Here is a 24,343-nt window from a genome sequence, read left to right on the forward strand (position 1 = left end):
GAGGGGATGGGGGGGACGGCGGCCACCGTCCAGGCCGGGGACCCCCCGGGATCGGTGCATCCTGTGTCCTCCCGTGGCGGGGTGGGGGGGGTCCCCCCGGGGTCCCCCCGCCGCAGCGGGCTCAGAGCAGGGTGATCTCGCTGGGCGGCAGTGTCAGCCTCTTCTCCCGGGCGCCCAGCAGCCTCTCCATGTGCACGGCCACCACGCGGCACAGCTCCAGGCCCTGGCGAGGGAGGACACGCCGTGGGTGGCCGGGGCACCATGGCGAGAACCCCAGCAGGTCCCCCCCTGAACCCCCCCCAGGTGTCCCCTACCTGCTCCAGCTGCAGCTGGGTGATGCCCTGGGCCAGGAGGTCACCCAAGGTGATCTCCACGTAGGGGTAGCTGGATCCGGCCGTTGGCCGCTGCGTCCGCGTCGACTGGATCTCCTTCAGCGAGAACTTGGCGACGGGCTCCTGCGGGGGGGGGCAGAGGAGGTGGCCCGTGTACCCCAGAGACCCCACCAAAGGGACCGAGGACCACAGCGGGTGCGGATGGGAGCAGGATGCAGGGTGCCAGCGATGCAGCCCCCGCTCCCTGTGGAGGGTGGGCACGGGCAGGTAGACCTCGAGCAAACTCGGGGACCCTGTCCCCAGCAGAGAGGGACATCACCCCCCAACCTGCCTTCACACCTCACAGTGCCGCTTAGTTCTGTCCCTGCAGCAGGAACAGGGGGGCTGGGTGGTGCCCATGGGACCCCATGCCCCCCCCCCCCAGCCCCCCACGTACATGGGTCTCCTTGCTGAGGAAGTTGAGGCCGTTCTGGTTCACGGCCAGGATGCAGGGCGAGACGATGGCATTGTTGCTGCAGCTCTGGATGTAGAAGAAGGACGAGCCAAACATGGGGTAGGCGCTCAGCAGCCCTGCGGGGTGGAGGATGGGGTCTCAGTGCCCACTGCCACCCCCTCCTGCCCAGTCCCCGGGGTGGCTCGCACCCTGAGGAGGGTCCCAGCCAGCCCCATGCCTAGCAGGAGCTGGGTCGGCTCCCAGAGCCTTGCACCACTTCAGGCTCTGGACTAGGAACAGGAGTGGGCCTGGGAGCAGCCAAAGGGCTCCGCTGCAGCTTGTTGGGAAAGTGGGTGACCAAGCGTGGGACCTGGGAGCAGCCTGTCCTGCCCCCCATGTGCAGCACTCCCATGTGCGGCACTCCCAGCTCCACACCAAGATCCGCCTCTCCCAGGGGAGCCACCCAGCAGCATCTTCTCTTTGTTAGCGTTGCATCCTCATTAGCATTGTGTCCTCGTTAGGAGGACAGAGTCAGCATCACACCCCGAGCACCACTGCATCCCCAGCAGCACTGCATCCTCATTAGCATTGTGTCCTCCTTAGGCGGACACAATCAACACCGGCAGCCTTGCATCCTCATTAGCATTGCGTCCTCATTAGCGTTACGTCCTCGTTAGCATCACCTCCCCATCTCCGTGTGTTCTGTGCCTGCTCACCCAGGAACTGTGCCCTGGCCTGGTGGGCGCTGAGCGCCTGGGCTTGCTGCATGTGCTGGGTCACCATTTGGAGCCAGGATTGGGCCTTCAGCAGGCGGAAGAGCTGCGGGGGGATGTAGTCCTGCACCTCCCGCCTGCGGGGAGCCAGAGGTCAGGCACGTCACCCCATGGGACGTGCACTCTCTACCCCCGACCCTGGCCCCGTCCGTACGCTGTGGGGAGGTGGTGGCGGTCCTTGGCTCGGTGCTGCAGGGCGGCCAGCTTGGCCACGTGCGGGAAGTGCTGCTCTCCCGGCCTCGCAGGCGGCAGGACGGTGAACAGCCCCTTGAGGTAGTCGGGGAGCACCTGAGGCGGGACAGAATGCAGGGACACGGCTTGGGGACGGGGCACGCTCCGGGCAGGGGGACAAGGAGGTGACCCTGGGGAGTCTGGTGGGGTGGCCCGACCTGGTTGTAGTGAACGGTGACAAAAAGCTCGTTGTCAAACTTGAGGGGCTGGCTCCAGACCACGCGGCGGCACCAGAAGGTGTAGCTGGTGTCCCGGCGCTCCGTCTCAGCGGCCACATCCAGGACATATTCCCGGCGGGTCAGCGGCCGCACGCTCTGCCCTGCACCACCCCAGGAGCCTGAGCACGGCCACCACGCATGGCAACAGCTGACGGCATGGCCGGCCGGTCCCCGCCAGCCCCTCACCTCTGTCGGTCACCACGAAGAGGATGTATTCATCAAAAGCCTCGGGTTGCTGCAGTCCCATCTCGCAGCACAGCTCCTCGATCACGTCCAGAGCCACCTGGGTGTGGGGACAGGCAGCTGGGACACTGCCATGTCCCTCCCGCCACACTCAGGTCCTGCACTGGGTCTCATCCTGTGCAGCTTCCCCCAGGGACGGGATCTCCCTTTCCCAAAGAACAAAATCCCCCAGCTCGGGGACAGCCGAGAGGTGCAGCCCCCCGCCACATCCACACCCTTGGGGTGCTCACAGCGAGGGGGTCACTGCGAGCCCGGGGTGCACCGAGCCTCTTGCCTGCTCCGACTCACCGAGCACGTCTTGATCTTGAGGTGCCTCTCGATGCCACCGGGCAGGAGGAAGAGCTGGCGCTTGGCGCTGCGTCCAGCCTGCGTGGGGAGGACACGTTGGGGTGCTGGGGGGGGGCCTTTCACACAGCAAGACCCTCAAAGGACACCCCAAATCCCCAAGCTATCCCACAGGGACCATCCCATGGGGATCACCCTGTATCTTGCCCATCCTGTCTGGGTGAGCCATCACGCCCCCCACCCCACGTGCACAGGTCTGTGTCCCCGCTGGGGACCCCTGAAAGCTCAGGACACCCCCAAAGTGGTGCCACTGGAGAGCAGAGCCCAGAAAGGACCATGCTCCCTGCACCAGCAAGGGGCCATCAGCTCAGCTCCAGGGCAGTGTCTTGGGGGGATCCCGAGCCCATGGGGGGACCTGGAACATCTTGGGGGGAACTCACGCCAGAATCAGCCCTGCCCCATGCCCCAGGGGCACCCATGAGCACCCAGCCTCACCACCATGGCCCTGAGCTCCATGCTGCTGGGAAAGAGGCTGCGGCCGCCGAACTGCAGAGTTTTCCGCAGGTTTTGCTCACAGGCTTTGGCGATGCCTGGTAGGGACAGGAACCAGAGTGAAGGACAGGGCTGAGCCATCATGATGGCTCTGCTAAAGCACCCCTGGAGCCCTGTGACACCCCCGAGTGTCCTTCCCCACCCAAGCACCTTGGGGTGTGCACAGCCCCTACCCTGGAAAGGCAGGTCGGGGTGGCTGCTGACACCCTGCAGGAAGGCCAGGACGAAGGGTCTGAGCACCTCGGAGCACTTGTAGTAGGCAGCGAGGATGTAGAGCAGCCTCCAGCCCTTCTGGCAGCTGTCCCTGCCGAGAGGAGCCAGGGCTGAGCCAGCAACTCAAATCTTCCCCCATGTTGGGGCATCTCAACCCAGCCAGGGACACGAGTGTCCCCAGGACCAGCCTCTGCTGTCCCAGCCAGGGTTGTTGGTGCGGGGGTGCAGGGACTCACGGCTTGGAGCTGGTGTTGTTGGTGACCTGCTTGATAATCTGGCAGTACAGCTCATCCCGCAGGACCTCGTGCTCCGCACACAGCTTGGGGACAGGCACGGCTCGTTCTGCGGCTGGGGATGTCCCCCGCTGCCACCCTCCTGCCCAGGCCACCCCCAGGAGTCACCGCCCCAGCGGGGAATTTACCTTGAGGATGGTGCAGATGGCATCCAGCTCTGTCTGGCCCCGCAGAGGGTGGTCACCCATGAACTTCATCACGGCTGGGGATGACAAAGCCACTCTGACACAGCTCATCCTGTCCCCTTCCCCAGGAAAACGCTCCCCTGGCCAATATTGCAGGTACACGGGGCAATGGGACCAGAGGAGCTAAACCCACCCTGGGGCCACCCCATCTGCCCACCCTCCTCCAAGATGGGGCTGGGGATGGCCATGTGGCAGGGGAACAGGGTGCTTGTTCCCCCCCACCTACCTTGAAAAGCCTCGGCAGCCAGTTTGCTGATGCCACCATCCACAAATTCAATGAGTGACTCCTGGATGGGGGTCTGGAGGGGGAGAGGGTCAGCTCCCGGGAGCAGCCAGAGGGATGGGATGGACGTTGGGGTGGCATTTGGGGAGCTCCTGAGCACGCCAGGACCTCAGGGGGACCCGCGGGTGACAGCAGGGCAGTGGTATGGGGGTACCTTGCTGAACATCAGCATCTCCAGCACATCGGGCACATCCCTCTTGGCCTTCGTCCCACAGGATTCCCTGGAAGAGGGACGAGGGAACGTGTGGGCACGGGTGTCCCCACCATGGAGTGTCCCAGTCCCCTTGCCGGGCACTCACACGCTCCCGTGCCGTGCCGCGCGGAAATACCGCCGGGCGAAGGCCAGCATGGGGCAAGTCCCCGCGCTGGCCCCGAGCCGCTCGCCACCGTCACCCTCTGGACCCCCGGCGAAGGCCGTGCTGGCGGGGGACACCTGCAGAGTGGGGCGGTCGGTGCTGGGCACAGCTGGCACCGTGCTGGCAACAGCCCTGGGCCAGCACCCACCTCGGTTTTCCGGTCCAGCTCCTGGGCCACGGTGGTGGAGGCCACGGCCGCAGCCACGGCCGCCGAAGCTGCCACCTTGCCTTGCTTGTCCTTGGGCTCCTCTTTCCTCTCCGCGGGCAAATGGACAAAGTCAGGGGCTGCGACGGGCTGGACGTACTCGGTGGGGAAGAGCCCCGACCTGCCATGGATGGCCCCGAACTTCCACCCTGCGCCGGGCAGATGGTGGGGATGGCCCTGGGCTGGCAGCCCTAGGGGTCACCGCTCAAAAAGCCACTTCTCCTTCCCCCTGCACCCTGAGCCCTTTCCAGGGGGTCTGACCACAAGTTTTGGGTGGAAACAGCTGTGGTTTGGCATCAGTCGAGGTAAAGGCATAGACCAGGGGCCAGAAAGGCTGTTGTGTGCAGGAATGTCAGGCAGCACCTGGTGCCACCAGGGTGGGAACCACGGGGAGCATCCCCTGCATCAGGTCGGTGCCAAAAAGAGCCCAAACCATCCTGCTGAAGGGTGACAGAGGCAGGATCCGGCCCCGTGCCCCAGCCAAAGGAGGGGACATGTCTCAGGGCAGTGTACGTGTACTGGGGACACGTGTGGGGACAGCATGGCACCCACCAAAATCTTGGGTGCCCGTCTTCAGCTCCTCCAGGTACATCACCTTCTTGCGGACCACGCAGCCGTAGTAGTGGTCTGTGGAGACATCACAGGGACACAGGGTGTCACAGGGTGCAAGGCCAGGGCACAGTAACCTCCCAGGGCTGGTGAAGTCATCAATCTACTGTCCCCGTGCCCCCTTATCGAGGGCATTTGGGCATGGGGGGCTGTGGGGGGCTGCTCACCTCTCTCGGGGCGCTCCAGCGGCTGCAGGTGGATGATGTCCCCTTTGTGGAAGCTGAGCTGGCGCCTGTCCTCCGGGCTGTAATTCCTCACGGCCACCACGTACTGGGAGTCCTGGGCACAGGGGAGGGCGGTGGCACAGCCCGTGCACACAGGCACAGCCACGCACACCCCCCTCCCACCCACCACAAGGGATTTGAGCACCCACAGCCGTAGGGCCGCCCCAGGGTGCCCCCCCAATCCCCCCTGACCCCAGGCATGGTCCCATTTGCAGGGTGCTCTCCACTACCCCTCCCAGCACCCCAAAAGTGGACTCACAGGCAGGACATGCCCCCCCTGGCCCCAGGGCACACCCTCCCCCCACCTTCCTGAGCTCCGTGATGAAGTGGTCGACCATGGCCTTGACCTGGGGGGCTTTGGGGGAGAAGAGGATGAGCTTCTCGCTGCTTAGGTTGAACTCCAGCATGTTCCTGGTCGGGGTGGCCACGAACAACACATCGGCATAGCTGGGGCAGGGAGAGGGGAGGCTGAAACACCCAGCACCCACAGCACACACCCCCACCCCGACCTCCCGGGCTCCTCGCCCCTACCTGTACGCCCGCAGCACCCGCAGCTGCTCCCCGGGGACGTTGGTGCCCTTCACCAGCCGCAGCAGCTTGACGCCAGCGTGGGACACGGCCACGATCTGCACACCCGTCCCCACGCTGCCCTGTGGGCCGGGACGCTGCCTCAGCCTGGAGGGGGGGACACGGGGCTGCGGTGCCCCCCCACACCGACCTGCCCCATGGCTGGACCCTCACCGTGGCGGGGAAGAGACGTGAGAAATACACCTCGCAGCCATCCCGGGCCGCGGCGATGATCTCACGTTTGACACTCTCGGTGGCCACGGGGCTGAAGGAGTCCAACTTGTTTGCCGCTGTGGGGAGAAATACCCCCTGATGAGCATCCCCCCCTGCCCAGGGGGGGTCTGGGCACGGGCTTCACAGCGAGAGCTGAGATACTCATCCCCCTCCCAAGCCTGGCAGGACTGTGATGGAGAGACAGGTATCCCCCCCACCTCCCAAACTGGCACCCCATAATGCAGCAAGCCTGGCTGAGACCTGACACAACTCGTGACTTTGTGGAGCACTAAATCACGAAGGAGTTCATTAGATTTAGAGGCAAAAGCAGCTTTAAGCAGCTGACTGTGGCTGAGAGATGACCAGGAGATGAGGATGGGCACTGGAGTGGTGGCTGGGTGTCAGCCCCCACGGATTGGGCCCCCCAAGTGGGAGCCCCCCAGGTTTGTGGCCCCGGGTGTGAGCCCCCCAGCCTGGGAGCAGCAGGACGTTGGGGTGCAGGTGGGGGTTACCGAAGAGGGATTTCAAGCGGAGCCGCTCCTCCTGGCTGATCCGGATGCAGGTGTCGGAGAGCGTGTCGTTGAAGATCTGGGGAAGGGGGTGAGGAGCTGTTACCCCGGGGCGGGGGCGGGGTAATACCCCAGCTCCCAGGGGACCCCCTGGGGGGGGTGGGTGTTGGGGGCCAGCTTCCTGCCTCACCTGCCGGAAGATGAGGTCAAGCAGCAGAGGGTTGTTGATGCTGTCCTTGGGGTAGAAAACCTGCCAGGAGGGAGAGCAGCCGCATGGGCCACCTGCAGGCCCTTGGGCTCGGTGAAAAGCCCCCTTTCTCCCACTTTGACACTCCTCCTTGTCCCCATGTTCTTCCCTCCCAGCCTCGTACCTCCTTGCGGATGTATATTTTCCAGGGCACGTTGTGGTAGGTGTAGAAATCCTCGCTGCAGCTCCGGTGCAGCTGAGTCTGGACCTGCTGCGCCTCAGACGGGAGCTCCCGTGAGATGGAGACTGCGGAGGGATGGAAAATCCTGCATGTCGCAGGGTGGAGGGGGGGCAACCACCAACAGCCCCTCTCCCCCCGGGGAAACTGAGGCACGGGGTCAGCTGTGGGGCAGGGAGGGTTTAACCAGGCACAGCGGTTATCCCACGAGGATGCCACAGAGCTGAGCCCATGCTTGGCCACCTCAGGCATCACCCGGTGCCACCGAGGAAGACGAGGTGTCCCCCACTCCACCCTCCTGGCGCCCTCAGCGCTGCTGCTCTGCCCTGCGTTACCTGGGGGCCGGGTGGCCACCAGACGCCCCGTCGGTGCTCGCAGCTGGTACCTGCTGCTGGTGACCGGCTTCACCGTGGCCACTGTCTCCTTGGGCCCCTGTGAGGCAGAGATCAGGCCACGGTCAGGGCCGGTGGCTCCCCCAGGCTGGGGGGGGTCATGGGGGTGGCTGCATCCTTACCAGCGCTGCTGGCACCCGGGCTGCCGAGAGCTGCTCCTTCAGGATCTGCATGGCTTCCTCGTGGGGGTCCAGCTTCTTCCCAAAGAGCTTGCTGCAGAGACAGCACCCCACATCGCCTGCACCCCAGCATCACCCGCACCCCCAGCATTGCTTGTACCCCCACATCAACTGCACATCAGCATCACCTGCACCCCCAGCATCATCTGCACCCTGCCACTGCCTGCACCTCAGCATCACCTGCACCCCCAGCATTGCTTGTACCCCGGTGTCACCTGCACCCCAACATCACCTGTGTCCTGGTATCACCTGCACCCCATCATCCTCTGCACCCGCAGCATCACGTGCGCCCCAGCATTACCTACACCTCAACATTACCTGCACACAGCATCACCTGAATGCTGGTATCACATGCACCCCAGCATCCTCTGCACCCCACCATCAGGGCCGGCACATAGCCCACGAGCAGGAGAAGCCCACGGGTGGCTCGCAGGGGGGCCGGGCTGGGTACCTGGGGGGCTGGGAGCCGCGCGGGGCCGGCTGGCACTGCCGGATGATGTTGCGGATGTCGTGGGTGGGCCGTGGGAATTGCTCCGAGTTGAGCCGGGAATGCCGAACCGGCTCACCTGGCCACCGCTGGCCCACGGGTGCTGCGGGGCCAAGCACGTGGCTCAGGGTGGGGCTGGGCACCGCCCCCAGACCTGGGGCACAGTGGGTGCCGGGAGCCCCCGCTGCCACCCCGTCGGACTGGGACCTCTTACCGGCTTTCTGCAAGTAGGGCCGGGGCTGGGGGACACGGGCTGGTGTCCCCTCCGCTGCTCTGCCCTGTGAGGGACACGGTGCCGTGAGCATCCAGCACCCCCCAAGCCGCCCCCATCCTCAGGGAGCTGCCCCACAGAGGATCCTTGGCCCCTCCTGGCCCCCCCCCCCCCCCACTGACCGGGGGTCCAGGAGGCTGGTTGGCATCTGCGCGGTGCTGTGGGGACGGGGCTGGCTCCGCACCTGCGATGGCAAAGGAGGAGAGAGAACTCAACCGGGGCATCCTGCAGCCCCATAGCTGCGGGGTGCAGGGATGTGTCCCCCCCACACCAAGGACTAGGGAAACTGAGGCAGGGAGCTGGTTCAGAGCACTCGGGGCACTCACCCCTCAGGTGACGCGTCTCCACAGGCACAGGGGGTGCGTTTTGGTTGGCATCACCGCTGCTGTCCCCCCCTCCTGTGCCCCCTCCTCCCTTCATCCTCTGCGAGACGGCGGCCGGCTTCTCCAGCTCCTGGGGGGGCAGGCAGCAGGGGACAGAGGTCAAGCCACCGGCACCCCCAAAGTACTGGACTCCCTCTGCCTCGGCTGTGGGGACGCCCCTCTCACCCCATTGCCGTAGGAGAGCACGGGGTCAAAGAGGCTGTCCAGGTACCGGTCCAGACCCTTCTGGCTGCGTGGCTCCCCAAACTCCCCGTCTGCTGGGGGACGAGGAGGGATGAGCTGCTGGTGGCAGAGCTTCAGCGACAGCGCCGGGGAGCCGGGGGGGGTGATGATAACCTACCGTGGGGGTGGTACCCCTCTGTGGATGGCAGCGTGGGGGCTTTCACGGCTGGGGGAGGAGGCACTTCATCCAAATCCAAGCCGTGTCCCAGCACGCTGCAGAGAGGGAGGGTGTGCTCATCGTGTACCCACCGGGTGCCAGACCCCCCCCCCCAGGACCACAACCCACGCCTTTGCCGGCACCCATCCAGCCTGGTGCCAGTGTTTCCCCCACCAGCCCCACAGTGGGGGCCCGTCCCTGCCGGGGTACCTACGCCCGGCTGTCCCCGCCGTGGCTCTCGGCCCCCTCCCATGCGACGAGGAAGCAGGACTTCTGTTTGGGGAAGCCTCGGAGCAGCTCAAGGTCAGAGATGAGGTCCAGGACATAGTCATGGCCAGCCAGTTCGGCCCACTGGGCACCTGCCTTCATGGCCACGGACCAGCCACGCCAGCCATCCGCCAGCCCCCTACCAACAGCAGGACACTGAGACGGGCACAGGCTGCCAGCGGTGCCCCGGATCCATGGGAACACTCTGCCCGTGAGCTGGGCAACCTGGCTCCCAGATCCCGGGGTCACCCAAAATGGCCTTGGGGTGATGCTGTGCCCTGTGCTTGCCCCACTGGGTGGGGGGGGTGCCGAGCCAGTGGGTACCTGTACTTCAGGACATCCCCTGCCAGGTCCTCGCCCGTGCTCCACGAGTGGACAGGGCAGGAGAACTGGTCACCTGGGGAGGGACAGGCAGTGAGCGGGTCCCCGCCAGTCCCCCTCCTGCCCATCACAGTGGCAGGGTGGTCAAGCTGGGACCAACCCTCACGGCTCCCATGCCGTCAGGCCCGCGCTGCCCCGCACCGTTGAAGCAGTGGAGGTCGAGTGCCATGCTGGCTTGCTGCCGGTTTGCGGTCCACTCCAGCAGTGAGGGCGGGTAGGCACGGGCGGCCGCCGCGCCCAGCTGCGACCGTGCCATGGCATGCATCAGCTTGCGCTGGCACACTGGCTTGTAGCCAGCAAAGGCGTAGTCAGAGACAAACCTGGGAGAAGGGGAAGATACTGCAGGAGGGACCTGTGCCAGGCTGGCCCCAGGAAACACAGAGGGACCTCAGAGTGACCCCAGAGGAACCTGGGTGGCATCACTGGACACATGTGCCAGGCTGGCTGGAGGGATCTTGGAGGCACCCAGGCAGCATCCCCAGGAACCACAGAGGGGCTAAAAGCATCCCTGCAGGGACCTGAGCATAATCCCTGGGTACATGTGCCAGGGTGGCCCTGGGGACCACAGAGGGACCTCAGAGGGACCTGAGAGCATCCCCAGTGAGGCTGGGTGGCATTCCTGGGCATGTGTGCCCAGCTGGTCCAAGAATCCTGGAGGGATTTGAGCATAATCCCTGGGCACATATGCCAGGGTGGCCCTGGGGACCACAGAGGAACCTCAGAGCATCCCCAGAGGGACCTGAGTGGCATCCCTGGGCACCTGTGCCATGCTGTCCCAAGAATCCCGAAGGGACCTTGTGGGACCTGGGCAGCATCCTCAGGCACATGTGCCAGACTGGCCCAGGGACACCCAGAAGCCACCCAGCAGTGTCCCCAGGCAGGGGTGCCAGCCTGTCCCTGAGGGACCCAGCCAGCCCCAGTCCCTGTCCCCAGCCCGGGCTCACTTGAGCAGGTACTTGTCGAAGGCGGTGGAGGGGGGGAAGGCGCTGAGGCAGGCAGCCAGCAGCAGCCAGCCCCGCTCCTCATTGTTGACATTCGTGTTACGCCAGACTTGGTTGGCGGCTTGTGCCAGGAGCTCGTCCCGCAGCCCCGGCACCGACAGCCCCTTCTGCACGATGTAGTTGCCGAAGAGGGTCTCCTGTGGGCCGCCCAGCCCTGGGTCCCCCATAAACCGCAGGATCTGTCGTGGGGACAGCCAGGTCCTCCCTCCAGCCCTGTGCAGGGAGCAGGGAGGGGACCGTGGTGCTGGATCCCACACCGTCCCACCTACCAGCTGGAAGAGGCTAAGTGCCTCGTGGCACAGCTCCTCGTCCAGCCGGGTGAGGGGGGCCACCAGTGGGGCTGTCAGCATCCCGAACGCTGGTTCCTGCGGTGACACCCGCAACCGTGGCTACTTGGGCTCCGGGGATGGCCTCAGGCCACAAGGGACCAGCCCCACAGCGCTGAGCGTGGCGTTGATGCTGCATAGGGACTATGGGGACTATGGGTGCAGGATGAGGCCCGGCAGTGGGGCAGGGATGGGCTCAGGCTGTACTGGCAGCACCAGAGATGCTGGCAACTCAGCGAGGCTGAAAGCAGGATCTGACCCTGGTGTTGTCATTGGGATGCCCCAGGGACTGGGAAACACACGGCAAAAATAGGTGCTGAGGAAGAGGATGGGGGCCAAGCAACTGGGGATGGGGCCGGAGTCCCGGGAGCAAAGCGACCTGGTCTCCCGCCCCAGCGTTTCCAGATCTGCCCCGCGTCGGGCGTCCAGGAGGGCTCGGCGGGTCTCTCTCCGATAACCTCAGCGGGGTCCCCCCGGCCTCTGGAGACGACAGGAACCCACGGGGAGGGAGGGAGGCGGCAGCTGGCTCCCTGCAGCACCGCAGCCGCCCCAGATCCGGCCCCTCTTGCACCCGGCAGCATCCCCGGGGCCAAAGCTGGGGCAGAGCCCGGTGGGATGGTGCGGGGAGCCGCCGGGCAGAGCCACCACGGGGACCCTGAACCTAACTGCTCAGCCACGACCGGGGCGCCGGGGACTCCCCGAAAGCTGGCTGCCCATCGGGGCAGGCTCCCCGCCGCCAGGCCGTGGCGCCCACCTTACCTGGAAGTGGCCCCGCACGTACTTGGCCATGGGGTAGTCGTTGATGTCAAGCGGGAGGGTGAGCTGGGAGTCGGGCTTCATTGCCGGCGGTGGCACCAGGACCACACAGCCGGCATTGACCTCCCGGGCGGCTACGGCACAGCAGGCAGCTATGGCACGGCCGAGGGGATGGGGACAAGGGGCTGGGAGCAGTGCTGGTGGCGGTGCAGGACCCGCTCACCTGCGGCGGCCTCCAGCAGCCCCATCAGCTCAGCCGGGATCTCCAGGTGGGTGACGTCCACCACCTCCCTCCTCGTCAGCTCCTGCCGGCGCAGCATAGGGATGCACCCACTCGCCACGCTGCTCCCTGCCCCAGCACCCATGGGTGCCTCAGCCAGTAGCGGAGGGCTGGGAGAGCATGTGGTAGGGATGAGGACACAGCAACATGGGTCGCATGTGCATCACATGTGTGTGCTCCCCACAGTGACACACGTCTGCACCCTGTTACCTGCTTCATCCTCTCCTTCTCCTCCTCCGCACGCCGGCGGGCATCCTCCTTCCTCTGCAAGCAGAGCAGCCACACTGAGCCCCTGCCGGGGGGGGGGGGAGAGAGACCCGGAGGCAGCCGGACCCCCCTGGGGTGCCATTGCCCCCCTGGCATCACCAGGCTTTCACCCCACAGAAGCACTACCCCTGCCCCATGGGGCATGGAGGAGGTGGTGGGGATGGGGTCTGGGGAGGGGCTCAGGGGTTGGAGGTGCCACTGTGCCCAATCCAGACCCACCACCGAGCATGCAGGAGGGTGGGAGTGGGTGCCCAGGACCCCTTTGTGCCAGCTCCTGCCTCACCTTGAGGTACCGCCGGCGGTTCACGTAGATGTGCACCAGTGACCTGAACTTGATGAGCGTGCGCCGCATGCGCCGGTACCGCTGCCTGCGGGAGGATACCCGTCATCCTCTGTCACCCACTGGTGCCCTCCTGCACCCCCCCCTTCCCCGGGACCCCCACCTGGCCAGGTAACCCCGCGCCCGGCTCTGCAGGAGGACGATCTTTCGGCGGAGGGAGCGGAAGCGCCTCTTGATGAAGAAAGTGCGAGCATAGCGCTGGAGCGTGAGCGCGGCCAGGTGATGGGCACGGGCTCGCTTGCTCTCCAGCGCCTGGTACAGCTGCTCCTTCAGGAAAAGCTGGGGTGGGGGGGCAATGCCGTGAGCCCCCCACCTTGGCCGCCCTCCCCCAGGGCATCACTGGAGCCAAGCCCCTCACCCAGGACAGTACCTTGCTAACACCGACATAGTACATGCTGGGGTTGACGGGGCAGAGGTTCCTCAGCATCTCCACACAGTTGGCCCCGTTGGGAATGACGTTGGACCACATGTCGACGAGGCAGCGGTACCTGGGTGACCCCGTGACACCGTCACCACGCAGGACCCCACTGGGACACTGGCGTGGCCCTTCCCCATGGTGTTGAGCACCGTACCTTGCGAAAGCAGCTTCTCCTGGCACTGTGCACCAAAGCAGGGGGCTCCCAGCTCCCACCCTGGGAGAACCCTGGCCCAAATGCAGCCCCCAAAACACCCACAAGCTCTGGGGTCTCCCCTTGCTGGGATGGCGGTGCCCACCCTGCAGCCCCCAGGTACCTGTCGATGAAGACGAGGAAGGGGATGCGGATGGGGAAGCCTTCCTTGCGGATGCGGATGGTCTCCAGGATCCCCGAGTAGCGCAGCTGGCTGCTGACCACATCGGCCTCAAAGAGCCCTGGCTCCTAGGGAGGAGAGGGGGAAAAGCCTCAGCATCCATGCAGGCAGAGCCCTGCCCTCCACACACCCACCGCGCCGCCCGTGACGGCAAGGGCAGGCAGCACCAGCATTGCCACGGGCCGGCTCTCACCTTCTTGTTGTTGGGTTTGAGACAGCGCACGAAGAAGGGGTTACACCTGCATTGGAGAGACCCCGTCAAACGGGGGACAGGGGACAAAGTCAGCCCAGCCACTTTGGGCTTGGGTTTGGCTGTCACCCTGCTCCTGCCAGGCTGGTGCATGGCCTGGTTTGTCACCCTGCCTGCCCTGCCTGCTTTGCCTGCCCTGACCTCTCCATCTTTTCCACCAGGTCCAGGAGCGACTGCTGGAACCGGGCGGCCACGGTCGGGGCCTTGTACCGCCGTGTCCTGGTGCTGCTCCTCCTGACCAGGCTCCTCTGCCGGGCCACCACCTGGGCATGGCCGAAGAAGAGGTTGGCCACCACCTTGGGGAGATGGGAAGGGTTAGGGAGGAGGAAAGGAAAGTGGCAGCTCTCCCAGCTCCTCTTCCCAGCACGGCCACTGCCTTTTTGCCCAGCCCTGAGTGAGTCACATTCTCTATTTGCAGCTGGATTCCCAGGACGGGGATAGGGAAGTGCAAGACCAGCCCATGTGCCTGTTTGTGCCAATGTTTGAGGGGTGAAAGCCCAGAGAAACCTCTGGGAAGAGAGCACAGAGTGGAGCTGGAGGTGTCCTCTTCCTGGTCCCCCCCAGGCTTCACCGGCTGTGAGGGCACACGCTTGGGGACATGAAAAGTGGTGTGTATGGAAGGGGGTTATCTGTGCCCGGTGTCCCCCCAGGACCACAGAGCCGGGGCTGGGCAGGGCCTTACCTTGGTCCTGCTGCTGATGAACAGGTCCAGCACGTCCTGTCGAACCTGGTCGTAGTTCTTATCTAAAAATTTGTGAACCTAACAAAGAGCAAAACCTTGTGGTGAGAAGCTCAGTATAGCACAGCAGAGGGAGGCAAGGAGCTCTAGGATGGAATGGGGGTCTCCAGCCGGATGCCCTAGGCTGCTGCTCAGCCCATGGTCCAGAATCAACCCCTTAAACCTCTTTAACCATCCTTAAAACCCCAGCTGGGCATCTCACTGCCACACACCTGGTAGGTCACCTTCCCCGCATAGTGCTTGATGGTGAACTCAGGCAGCGGCATCTTTGGCTTCGTGTACAGCGGGTTCATCCCGTGGTGGTAGTGACACTTCTGGAGGAACGTGTGGTCGGTGGCCTGGGGACAGACACTGGGGTGAGGTGAGACACGGCTCGGGCAGGGATGTCAGCACTGGGACAGGGATGCCTGGACAACCGGCCAGACCCTGCTCTCAGCTCTGCCACCAAGCAGCTGTGTGGTTATGGGCATCTGCTATCCTGTGCCTCAGTCTCCCAATTGGCAGAGAGGGTACAACCACCCTTCTCTGTTTTATAGGGCAGCTAGGAGGGGGTTTTCAGTAATTCCTACAAAAATAAGTCCTCTGGGGGAAGATGCTCCAGTGACACCGACCTGGGACCTCCCAGGGTTTGTCCAGCCTGGGGTAAACCCAGCAGGTCTTCCAGGTTGTCCAGAACATCCCAGGAGTGGAGCAGCCCTTGGGCCACGGTGTCACCCTGGGCACGGGGACCACCCAGTGCTGCCATCCTCACTGCCTCAGCACCGGGCAACCCCTCACCTGGGGGAAGCAGCTCTGGTCATCGAGGATCCGGAGGATGCCGTAGGGCTTCTGGGAGATGAGGTCGATGCAGGGCTGGTTGTCACTGAAGGGAATCTCCTTCCACTCGATCTGCTCCCGGAGGTATTCCTCCTGCAGGGCCAGCACTCGCTCAGCCCCAAGCCCCCAGCCCTACGGCAATGCTGGGCACGGGGGCAGAGCCCAGCACTACTCGCCAGCCCACCTGCTCCTCCTGGAAGACAATCTTGTTGAAGAATGACTGCAGGTACTCATTGGCGTAGTTGATGCACAGTTGCTCGAAGCTGTTGAAGTTGAGGTCCTGACAGAAAGAAGGTCCACAGAGCGTGAGACCCTGCAGCCCCAGGGCTGGCAGACAGGGGGGATGGAGCCAGGACGGATCCTGCTCACCTCAAAGCCATAGATGTCCAGGATGGCGATGGAGAGGGCCTCCTGCCGCGGGTACACTAGCTTGTTGATGCGGTCTGTGAGCCAGCCAAAGAGCAGGGAGTAGAGAGTCTTGGCAATGGCATCCCTGGGAAGGGGTGAGACGACCAGAGTGCTGGAGCTCCAGCACGGCGCAGCACCGTGTACACCCTCACCACTGCGGCCAGCACCCATCACAGCCCCACGTGCACCAGGCAGCCCTTGAGGCTGCAGTTTTAATCACCGGAGAGATTAATCCACACATGAGGACCTGCATCCCCTTTCCCAGCCCAGCATCTCACTTCCCACCCCATCCCCAGGGGCCAGCCTGCAGCACAGCCCCCCGCCTTCTCCCCACCTGGCATCCACGGCACTTTCGACGGTCAGAGGAGTAAAAATCTTTTCTCTCAGCGTTTCCTGGTTGGGGTGCACCAAACCAACAGTGTGATGGAGTTTTAGCAACACCAGGCGTGGTCCCTGGGAACAAGGGACCCCCTTCCCTGCCTGTGCCCCTCCGCCACCAACTCACCGTCACCTTGAAGGTAATGGCTTTTTGCAGACCCTCGGGGGAGACCTGCAGCAGCTCAGCCACTGTCCGGATCTCTGCAGCGCTCACCACTGTGGCGACCTCCTGGCAGTCGGTCTGTGGGACATGATGAGACAGTGGGATGAGGTGACACCCTGCACCCATAGCTCTGCTGCACCCCGAATTGAGCCTGAGGAGCGCAGCTTGGCTCCCCTTGGGCTACCTCATATTTTTCAAAGTAGACATTGCCCAGGTGGAGGACAGAAGAGAGGATGCGGAAGATGCTGTTCTGCTCCTCCACGCTGAAGCTCAGCACCTCCATGGTGTTGAGCAGCCGACGGAAATCCTCCGCGTCGTCCTTGCCGGGGATCTCGCAGTTCCCACCCTGACATAGCCCCCTCTGTGCCATCAGTGCATCCCGGGGGGCAGCACCCAGGGGTTGGAGGGACCCACCAGCACCCTGAGCTTGGCCAGCCTCCCAAAATCAGGCAGCAGGGGCGGGACGGGGGGTGTCTGGGCAGGGATAACGATACCTGGTTCAGGTAGTAGTAGGTCTCGGCACCCTGCAGGCAATACCTCTGCCGCTGCTGGGCAGGCAGCCCTGCCAGCATCTCGTAGAAGATGTGGTAGTTGCGCTCAGTCTTGGCCTGGGGAACAGAGGACTGAGCTGGAGTGGGGATGGCGGAGGGAGAAGAGTCAGGGGAGCAGAGCCTGGCACCCCCTTGCCACCCACCTGGAAGACCACACGGGACTTCTCCAGCAGGTACTGCGAGGTTATGGCACCGCAGATCAAACCGCTGCAGGGGCGAGAGCGGGCACCCAGCTGGCAACCTTGGCACGGGCAGGGGCTGTGCCCCCCCTGCCCCTGATGCTGCCCCCAGCACTCAGATGGTTGGTGCCTGGTCCCCAGGTGCCCCCACTGGGATCTGTGGGCAGACAGAGGTACCCACAACCTGGCTCCCAAGAGAGGGCTGGAGCTGCTGCACCCTGGGGTGAAATCCCCCTGCCCAGTTGGGATCAGTGAGGCTGAGCGAAGGTGGGGACAGCAACAGGGACCAGGAGTGGGCAGGGTGCCAGCCCAGGGCGCAGCATCCCTGCCCCTACCCCAGGGACAGAAAACGTTGCCCTGTCTTCAGGTGACATTGCCTTTCCCCCACCAAAACTTTTCCACAAGAGCATCCCCATGTGCCAAGGGGCAGCCCAGCAGCAGGGCTGGGGGCCGGGTTGGGTACCCCTGGGGGAGGGGGGGGAAACAAAGGGGTGGGGGCCGGCCGCGCACAGGCGTTGCTCAGCATTACTTACTCCTCCAGAAAGATTTCCACAAATTTCCCAAACCTGCTGGAATTGTCATTCCTCACGGTTTTGGCGTTGCCGAAGGATTCCAGCAAGGGGGTCGCCTCCAGAATCTGCCACAGTGATGGGGAGAGCCGGGGGGTCAGCCCGGACACCCAGACACACCACAGGCTGTGCCCATGGTGGTGGGACCCTCCTTGCCACCCATGTCACACTCCCTGCCAGCTCCTGCCCCACACAGACATCCATGGGTGCTAAAATTCGAGGTGTGCACCGCAGCCAGGGCATGAGGATGCGGAGAGCACAAGGACCCATGCACATGCATACACCGAGCTCCTGTTGCCCACCCCCGCCTGCCCCCCACAGCTGGGGTGACGTGGCAGATATGTCACCACGGTGCTCAGTCCCCTTGAACTGTCCCAGTCCACATGTCCCCCTCCCGGTACCTCTATCTGCCATGGTCCAGGTAGAAGCATGGGGACAAGGAGAGAGTGATGGAGACGTGAGTAAGGGGTGGAGGAGGATGTGGGGAGGGTAAACAAGGGGACAGGGACAAGGGGACAGGGACGTCCCCAGGGCAGCACCTTACCTGCGGGGCAGTGCTGCGTTTCTGGCTGACAGCTGCCAGGTAGCGCAGGATCAGCTTGGTGGCTTCGGTCTTCCCCGAGCCGCTCTCCCCACTGAAATGCAGAGAAGGGGCATGGCCGGGGCCATCACCGGCCGAGCAGGGGGCTGGGGTGGGGTGTGCCCACCCCAAACCCACCCAGCACCCAGCGGCCCTGGGGCTGGGCCAGGCTGGTGGCAGCATCCTACAACCCACAATTAGGGCAGCGCTTAATTAGTCATGCCCCACCTGATGATGATACACTGGTTGTGTTTGGCATCCATCACTTTGGAGTAGGCGACATTCGCGATGGCAAAGAGGTGCCTGGTGGGAGGGGGAGGCTGAGGTTGGGGGTACCGTGCCACATCGCCCCGGCACAGGGACCCCCCCTGCGCCCCCAGCGTCCCTACACATGGATACAGCTGCTCCAGCACCCTGCAATCGAGGGGGGTTCTGGAGGTCCTCGGGGGTCTGGGACCCCGCTGGGGGCTGCTGTAGGACATTTGGGGATGCCCTGGTACTTACGGTGGGTTCTCGCCCAGGGCTCTGCCTTCGTACTGCAGCACCTGCTCCGTCCCATAGATGTTGTAGAGCCGATACGGGTTCACTGACACCAGGATGCTGCCAATGTAGGTCTGTGGGAGATTTGGGAGATTTGGGGCTGCAAGCTCGCGGAGGGTGATGACACCCCCAAACACCCCATGCCCGGGGTCTTTGGGGGATGCTGTGCGCCCCTCATCTTACATAGATGAGCTGGCGCTCGAACCGCGTCCGGATGTTGCTCAGCACCGCGGCCTCCTGCAGGTCCCTGGTGCAGAGCAGAGGCTGCTTCAGGGGGTGGCAGGGGGACAGGAGGTGTCTGCTGTCCCCCAGCGTCGCCACCCCGGGGAGGCTGGAGCAGACCCCATGTCGGGATGGGATGGGGAGCAGCGGAGGCCGTGGGGTGCATGGGTGAGGGTTGCAGCCCTGTTGGCCCCCTCTGCAGCGCTGGGTCATGGTGGATGCTGAAGGGGACGGGGACACTCACTCCAGCTGGGTCATGTCCTCCAGCCCGTCCTCCTCCTGCGGCTCCTGGTACCGCACGATGGGCAGGCTGCACAGCGACTGCATCTGCGGGGAGCAACCCAGCCCGGCTCCGTCACCGCCAACCCCCTCCGGCGTCCCACCTGGTCACTGCCACCACCCCAAAACCACCATCTGTGACCCCAAAGCAGGGAACCCCCAGCCAGAGATGGCAGGGACCCCCAGCAAGCATCCCATGGCTCCAAAATGGGTCCCCCCAGTAAGGGTGTCATGTGTCAGGGGACAGCAGCAGCGCTGGGAATGGGGACGTGGGGCCACCAAAGCATCCTCGGGGACCATCCCAGGAACGGCTGGTCCCAGGGAACCCCGGTCCCACTTGTCGTGGGCAGGTGGGAACAGGCAGAGGCGGCTGTTCCACCCCCACTGCAGCACCCTGCGGTTCATCCATACCACCACGGGGGCTGCAAGGGGTGGGTGACAGAGACCCCTGGGCGGAGCGGCGCCTCCAGAGGAGACGATGGAAAGGGGACTGCGATGGGGGGCTGAGCCACGGGGCTGGGGGCTGCTCCCCACGGCCACACGCAGAGGTGACGTGGCGGGGGGGGGGGCACGCAGGAGCCCGTGGTGGCGGCCGGCCAGGAAAGCGAACACCCGCCAGGTCAGCGTGTCACCCGCACCCGGCCCCGCCGGAGATCGGGTCTCAGCATTTCCATACGCGAGAATCAAGTGTCCCTGAAGGGGCCACAAACGGGGGGTGGGGGACACACGCAACAGGCAATAAACCACTCCCCCTCCAGCCTGCTCCCCGCGGCAGGACCCCCACCAGCACCCAGCGCACCCACAGCCGCTTACTCCCCAAGCCTGGGCACTGCTAACCCCCCGGCAGGAGCGGCTACGTGCCCTGGTGAGCCAGCAGCCATCTCAAGATGCCACCCCACCCCAGAAATCTGCTCGCCCCCCAGCTCCATCCCACGGCCGGCACCCCCGGGGAGAGGGGGGCTCCCCACCGGCGTTACCTTGCTGCGCCAGGGCTGCTTGCTGCCCAGGTACCCGTCTGCCCAGGGGTGCCTGTCCCGCCAGCCGCTCGCCGACGAGCGCTGGCTCAAGTATCGGGCGATGTTGGCTCCCCGCTGGCTCGCCCAGCGCCGGCTGCGCTGGGTGGGCTGTCGGGGAAGACCCTGCTCGGCCGTCCAGGCGTCGGGCATCTCCCGCACCCGCACGACGTGCTGCGTGGACCAGTGCTGCTTGTACATGCGGGACGCTCGCCGGAAGGAGCCCAACCTCTGCACCTGCGGCGTCACCACCGCGTAGCGCCCCGCACCCTCCTCCCCGGCCGCCCCGTCTCCCTCGACGGCCTCCACCCCACGAATGCCGTGGCGGGGGGTGGCCGGCGAACCGGGGGCTCGGCCACGGGGTGCGGGGAAAGCGGTGTGACGCTGCGGTGAGGGGCTGCGGTCTCCACGGGAGATGGAGGGGTGGATGGGGCGCCCGGTGTCGGCCCAGCCCCGACGTCCTGCCGGTGGGCTCGGCGATCTGCGGGTGCTGCCGTCGCGCTGGGATGGGCGCCGGGGACAAGAAGGGGAGAGGGAGGAGGGACGGCGGGCAGGTGGGGGGGACCGGGGGGCTTCCGTGGGGGCCATGCTCCCCACGAGCAGGGACGCCAGGGACTGCACCGTGGAGCGCCCCGGAGAGGGGCTGCGGCTCCCCGCTTCGGCTGGAGACGGCCTCGACGGAGGGGAGTGGGGGGCCATCCCAGCAAGGGGCTGCCCGATACGCTGGATGAAGGTTTTGGGGGTCCCGGGAGCAGGGCTGGGCGGGGGGGGCACCCCGGCAAGACCTCGCGCAGCACCCTGCCAGGGGGGCAGCTCCTCATCCCAGGAGGGGCCGGGGCGGCCAAGGCGGCGGCTGCCAGGGCGAGGGGTCGATGCCAGGAAGGGGGTCCTCTGCAGCGGCTTCACAGCTTTGGTGGGGGGCTCAGGGAGCCGGGGCCAGGCCTGGGGGAGCGGCAGCCCGGGGGGGCTGCTCCGCCGCGACGGACGCGGGGACAAGGGTCTCCCCGAGGCCACCGCGGGGACCCCCAAACGCCTCCCCACCGGCCCCGGGGAGCGGGGGGCAGGCGGCAGCAGGGCAGGGGGCTCAGGGCCGAACCGCCGGATGCTGGACCCCAGGGAGGGGGAGCGCCGCGGCCCCTCACCCCGCATGCTGCCGGGGCGCTGCCGGCCTGGCGGCGGCGGCGACGGGGAGCGCCCGGGGTTGGCAAAGGGGTTACGGAGCGACAACCGCCGCGTAACCCCCGGCTCTCGGGGAGGGGGCTGCCCCCAGGGCCCCGCCGTCGGGGAGGGGTCCCGGCTCCCCGAACCGGCGCTCTCCATCCCCCCCAGCCTGCGGCCAGAGCGTCTGTAAGAGGGCTGGGGGGTGCGGGGGTTCCGAAATCCCCCCGCACCCCGTGGCGGGCGGCTGGAGGGCTGCGAGAGGGAACGCTGGAGGAACTGCCCCAGGGGGCTCCCGCACGCCCGGGCTGCCGAAACCCAGCGTCGGGGGGCCGCCGCAGGGCTGGGGGCTGCCGCGGGGCTGGGGGCTGCCGGCCGCGGCTCGTACTCGTCGTAGTCATCCTCGTCACGGGCAGTGGGCAGGTGGGGGGATGGCAGAAGGGGGACGTCCAGGCGGTCCCTGCCAAAAATCTTGACCTGGGGCCGGGGGAAGAGCCTGAATTTCCTATTGAGGGAGAGCTTGGAGGAGAGCGTCTCCCGCATGCCCCGCAGCGAGGAGGCGCTGAGGATGGAGAAGGGGTAATCCCCATCCTCCTCCTCCTCCTCCTCTTCCTCCCACTCCTCAGGCTCCTCGGCCTCAGTGATCTCCTCCAGGGCCAGGGCATAGGGGTTGCAAGAGGACTGGGCATGCGACGCCCACCCCCCCTCGCTGTACTGGATGCGATGCTCGGGGTACTCCCCCCCCAGATACCCCCCAGTGAGGGGCTCCCCAAAGTCCTCGTAGGGGTCCCCCCCATAGCTGAAGGGCCCCGTCACCTCCTCGCCGTACTCCGGGTCGCTGCTGTAAGGGTCATAGAGGGCAAGGGGGGACCCGCCACCGAACGGTCCCTCATCCTCCAGCTCCGCGTAGCCGTAGGGGTGCCCCGGTGGGTCACCCTCCTCCCAACCCCCCCCATAGAAGCCATACTCCTCTGTCTCATAGCCAGAATAGTCAGCGTAGGGGGTCGGCACTGCGTCCTCAAAGCCGTACCCCGCCGGGTAGGATGGGGTTTGGATGTAGCCTCCCTCCTCCTCAGCGTAGCCATGCCGGGAGCCATAGGCTCCATCCTCCTCCTCGGTGTAGCCACGCCAGGGGCCATAGGCTCCATCCTCCTCAGTGTAACCATGATGGGGACCGTAGGCTCCATCCTCCTTCTTGGCATAGCCACGGCGGGAGCCATAGACTCCATCTTCCTTCCTGGCATAGCCATGGCGGCGGCTGTAGGCCCCATCCTCCTCCTCGGCCCACCCATAGCGCAGCACTGGCGGCTCCACAGGCGCGTGCTGGGAGCGCCGCCGGGATGACGGCTGCCGCACCATGCTGCCGTGCCTCTCCTGGCTGTGCCGCACAGTGCCAGCGGCCGACAGCCCGCTGCCACCGGGGATCCGCTTCATGTTGGCCCGGTGCCTGAGGATCTCGTCTTCCGCAGGGAACGGCAGTTTCCTGGCACCGATACGGGAAAGCCAGGCCGCGTCGGCCGTCCGGCTGCCCCCCACCAGCCGTCCGCGCCGGGAAAGCACCTTCCTGGCCAGCCAGCCCGTGGCGGCGGCCGCCTTGCTCAGCACCTGTGCCCGTGGCTTGAATTTCCTTTCCGGGCGCCGGCGGAAGAGGGACGCGCCGTCCTCGGCCGCCTGCCCGCCCCGCCGCAGCAGCAGGAAGGATGGCTTCGCTGGTGGGGAGCTGCTGGCCTCCTCCTTCCTCTTCTTGCCCACGCGCTTGAAGCGAACCATCAGGTTGGAGGTGGACTTGAGCACCGCCTTGTTCTTCTTCTTCTTCCTCTTCTTGGTGCTGTGCTTCTGCAGCCCCCAGAAGAAGCGGGATGTGTTCTTGAACTGCCCCTTCTTGGGCCGACGCAACCCCAGCTTCTTGAAGCCCATGAAGAGCTTGGAGGTGCTGCGGAGACTCCGCTTCACCCGGGCCTTCGGCGCCGCCGCTGCTTCCTCCTCCTCGGACAGGCCAGGCTCCGTGGATGTTTTGGCCTGGCCCTTGGCCTCTGCGCCCTTGGCCCCTTTCTTCTTCTTGGCATTGTTGGCCGCCAGTCCCAGCACCAGCTTGGAGGTGCCTTTCAGGTTCTTCTTGGCCGGTGTGGCATCACTCTCGCTGCCCTCCTCCTCTGGCTCCAGCTGCACTTTCTTCCCCCGGCCTGGCTTCTTCGCCACTACCCCCTTGAGCACCCCCTTCTTCTCCTTCTCCTTCCCCTTCCCCTTCTTGGGCTCCTCCACAGCAGCCGCCTCCTCCTCCTTCTCCTCCTCCACCACCTCCGTCTCCTCGGTCTCCTCTGCCTTCAGCAGCTCCGTATCCGAGGTCTCCTCCGTCTCGCTGGGCGCCTCCTTCTTGCCCTTCTTCCCTTTCCCCCCCTTCCCCTTGGCCTCCGCATCCTTTTTGGGCTCCCCCTTCTTGCCGACCATCCCGGCGGTGGCGGGCACTCATGCTCTGGCCCCGGTGGGGCCCTGGGAGATGATGCCCCACGCTGGCACGAGGCAGCTCCCGGCACACCGCCTGGCTCCCGACCCCACAGCCTACCCCGGGAGGGTATTTACCTGCGCCTGGTTTTGGAGAGGCACATTGTGCCCATGCGTGGCTCCCTCGGCCGCCGGCGGCCCCCCGTTTGGCATGGCTCTGGGGCGGTGGGACGGCAGCCCCGATGCAGCCCAGCGGGAGCTGCCTCCTGCCTCCCGCCGCACCCAGGAGTTAGGCAGCGCAGTGCTGGCAGCTGGGCTCCGGCTGTAACCCAACCGCCGGGGCTCGCAGCGGCATGAATAATGTAAGGGATGCGCCGCTCTGGTCTGAGACTTTTCCAAAGGAGCAGCA

General features: G+C 65.5%; 1 protein-coding gene across 1 annotated transcript; it reads right to left on the reverse strand.

Annotated features, from left to right (window-relative positions):
- Positions 1–4: 4 nt before the first annotated feature.
- On the reverse strand, positions 5–23,940 carry MYO15A (myosin XVA). The gene is made up of 63 exons (XM_074919499.1): positions 20,299–23,940; positions 19,287–19,369; positions 19,004–19,067; positions 18,785–18,894; positions 18,509–18,583; positions 18,245–18,335; positions 17,665–17,768; positions 17,096–17,159; positions 16,896–17,009; positions 16,586–16,747; positions 16,366–16,479; positions 16,195–16,253; positions 15,822–15,945; positions 15,637–15,732; positions 15,414–15,545; positions 14,849–14,974; positions 14,580–14,657; positions 14,039–14,193; positions 13,841–13,886; positions 13,591–13,715; positions 13,229–13,346; positions 12,962–13,137; positions 12,802–12,886; positions 12,462–12,515; positions 12,195–12,276; positions 11,975–12,105; positions 11,159–11,254; positions 10,833–11,068; positions 10,030–10,208; positions 9,832–9,904; positions 9,455–9,646; positions 9,202–9,296; positions 9,027–9,118; positions 8,805–8,931; positions 8,601–8,662; positions 8,422–8,485; positions 8,172–8,310; positions 7,664–7,754; positions 7,485–7,581; positions 7,096–7,217; positions 6,915–6,974; positions 6,728–6,803; positions 6,177–6,292; positions 5,967–6,085; positions 5,741–5,882; positions 5,379–5,490; positions 5,155–5,229; positions 4,546–4,751; positions 4,341–4,474; positions 4,196–4,262; positions 3,985–4,057; positions 3,702–3,775; positions 3,517–3,599; positions 3,241–3,371; positions 3,011–3,105; positions 2,519–2,596; positions 2,174–2,270; positions 1,928–2,088; positions 1,693–1,826; positions 1,482–1,615; positions 769–902; positions 315–455; positions 5–223 (listed from the first exon to the last, which is right to left on the reverse strand). Exons 1-63 carry the CDS (start codon positions 23,938–23,940, stop codon positions 122–124), a joined length of 10,419 nt encoding a protein of 3,472 aa, XP_074775600.1. The 3' UTR covers positions 5–121.
- Between the last annotated feature and the right edge of the window lie 403 nt (positions 23,941–24,343).

Source organism: Athene noctua, chromosome 15 (assembly GCF_965140245.1).
Source record: "Athene noctua chromosome 15, bAthNoc1.hap1.1, whole genome shotgun sequence".
Lineage (NCBI taxonomy): Eukaryota > Metazoa > Chordata > Aves > Strigiformes > Strigidae > Athene > Athene noctua.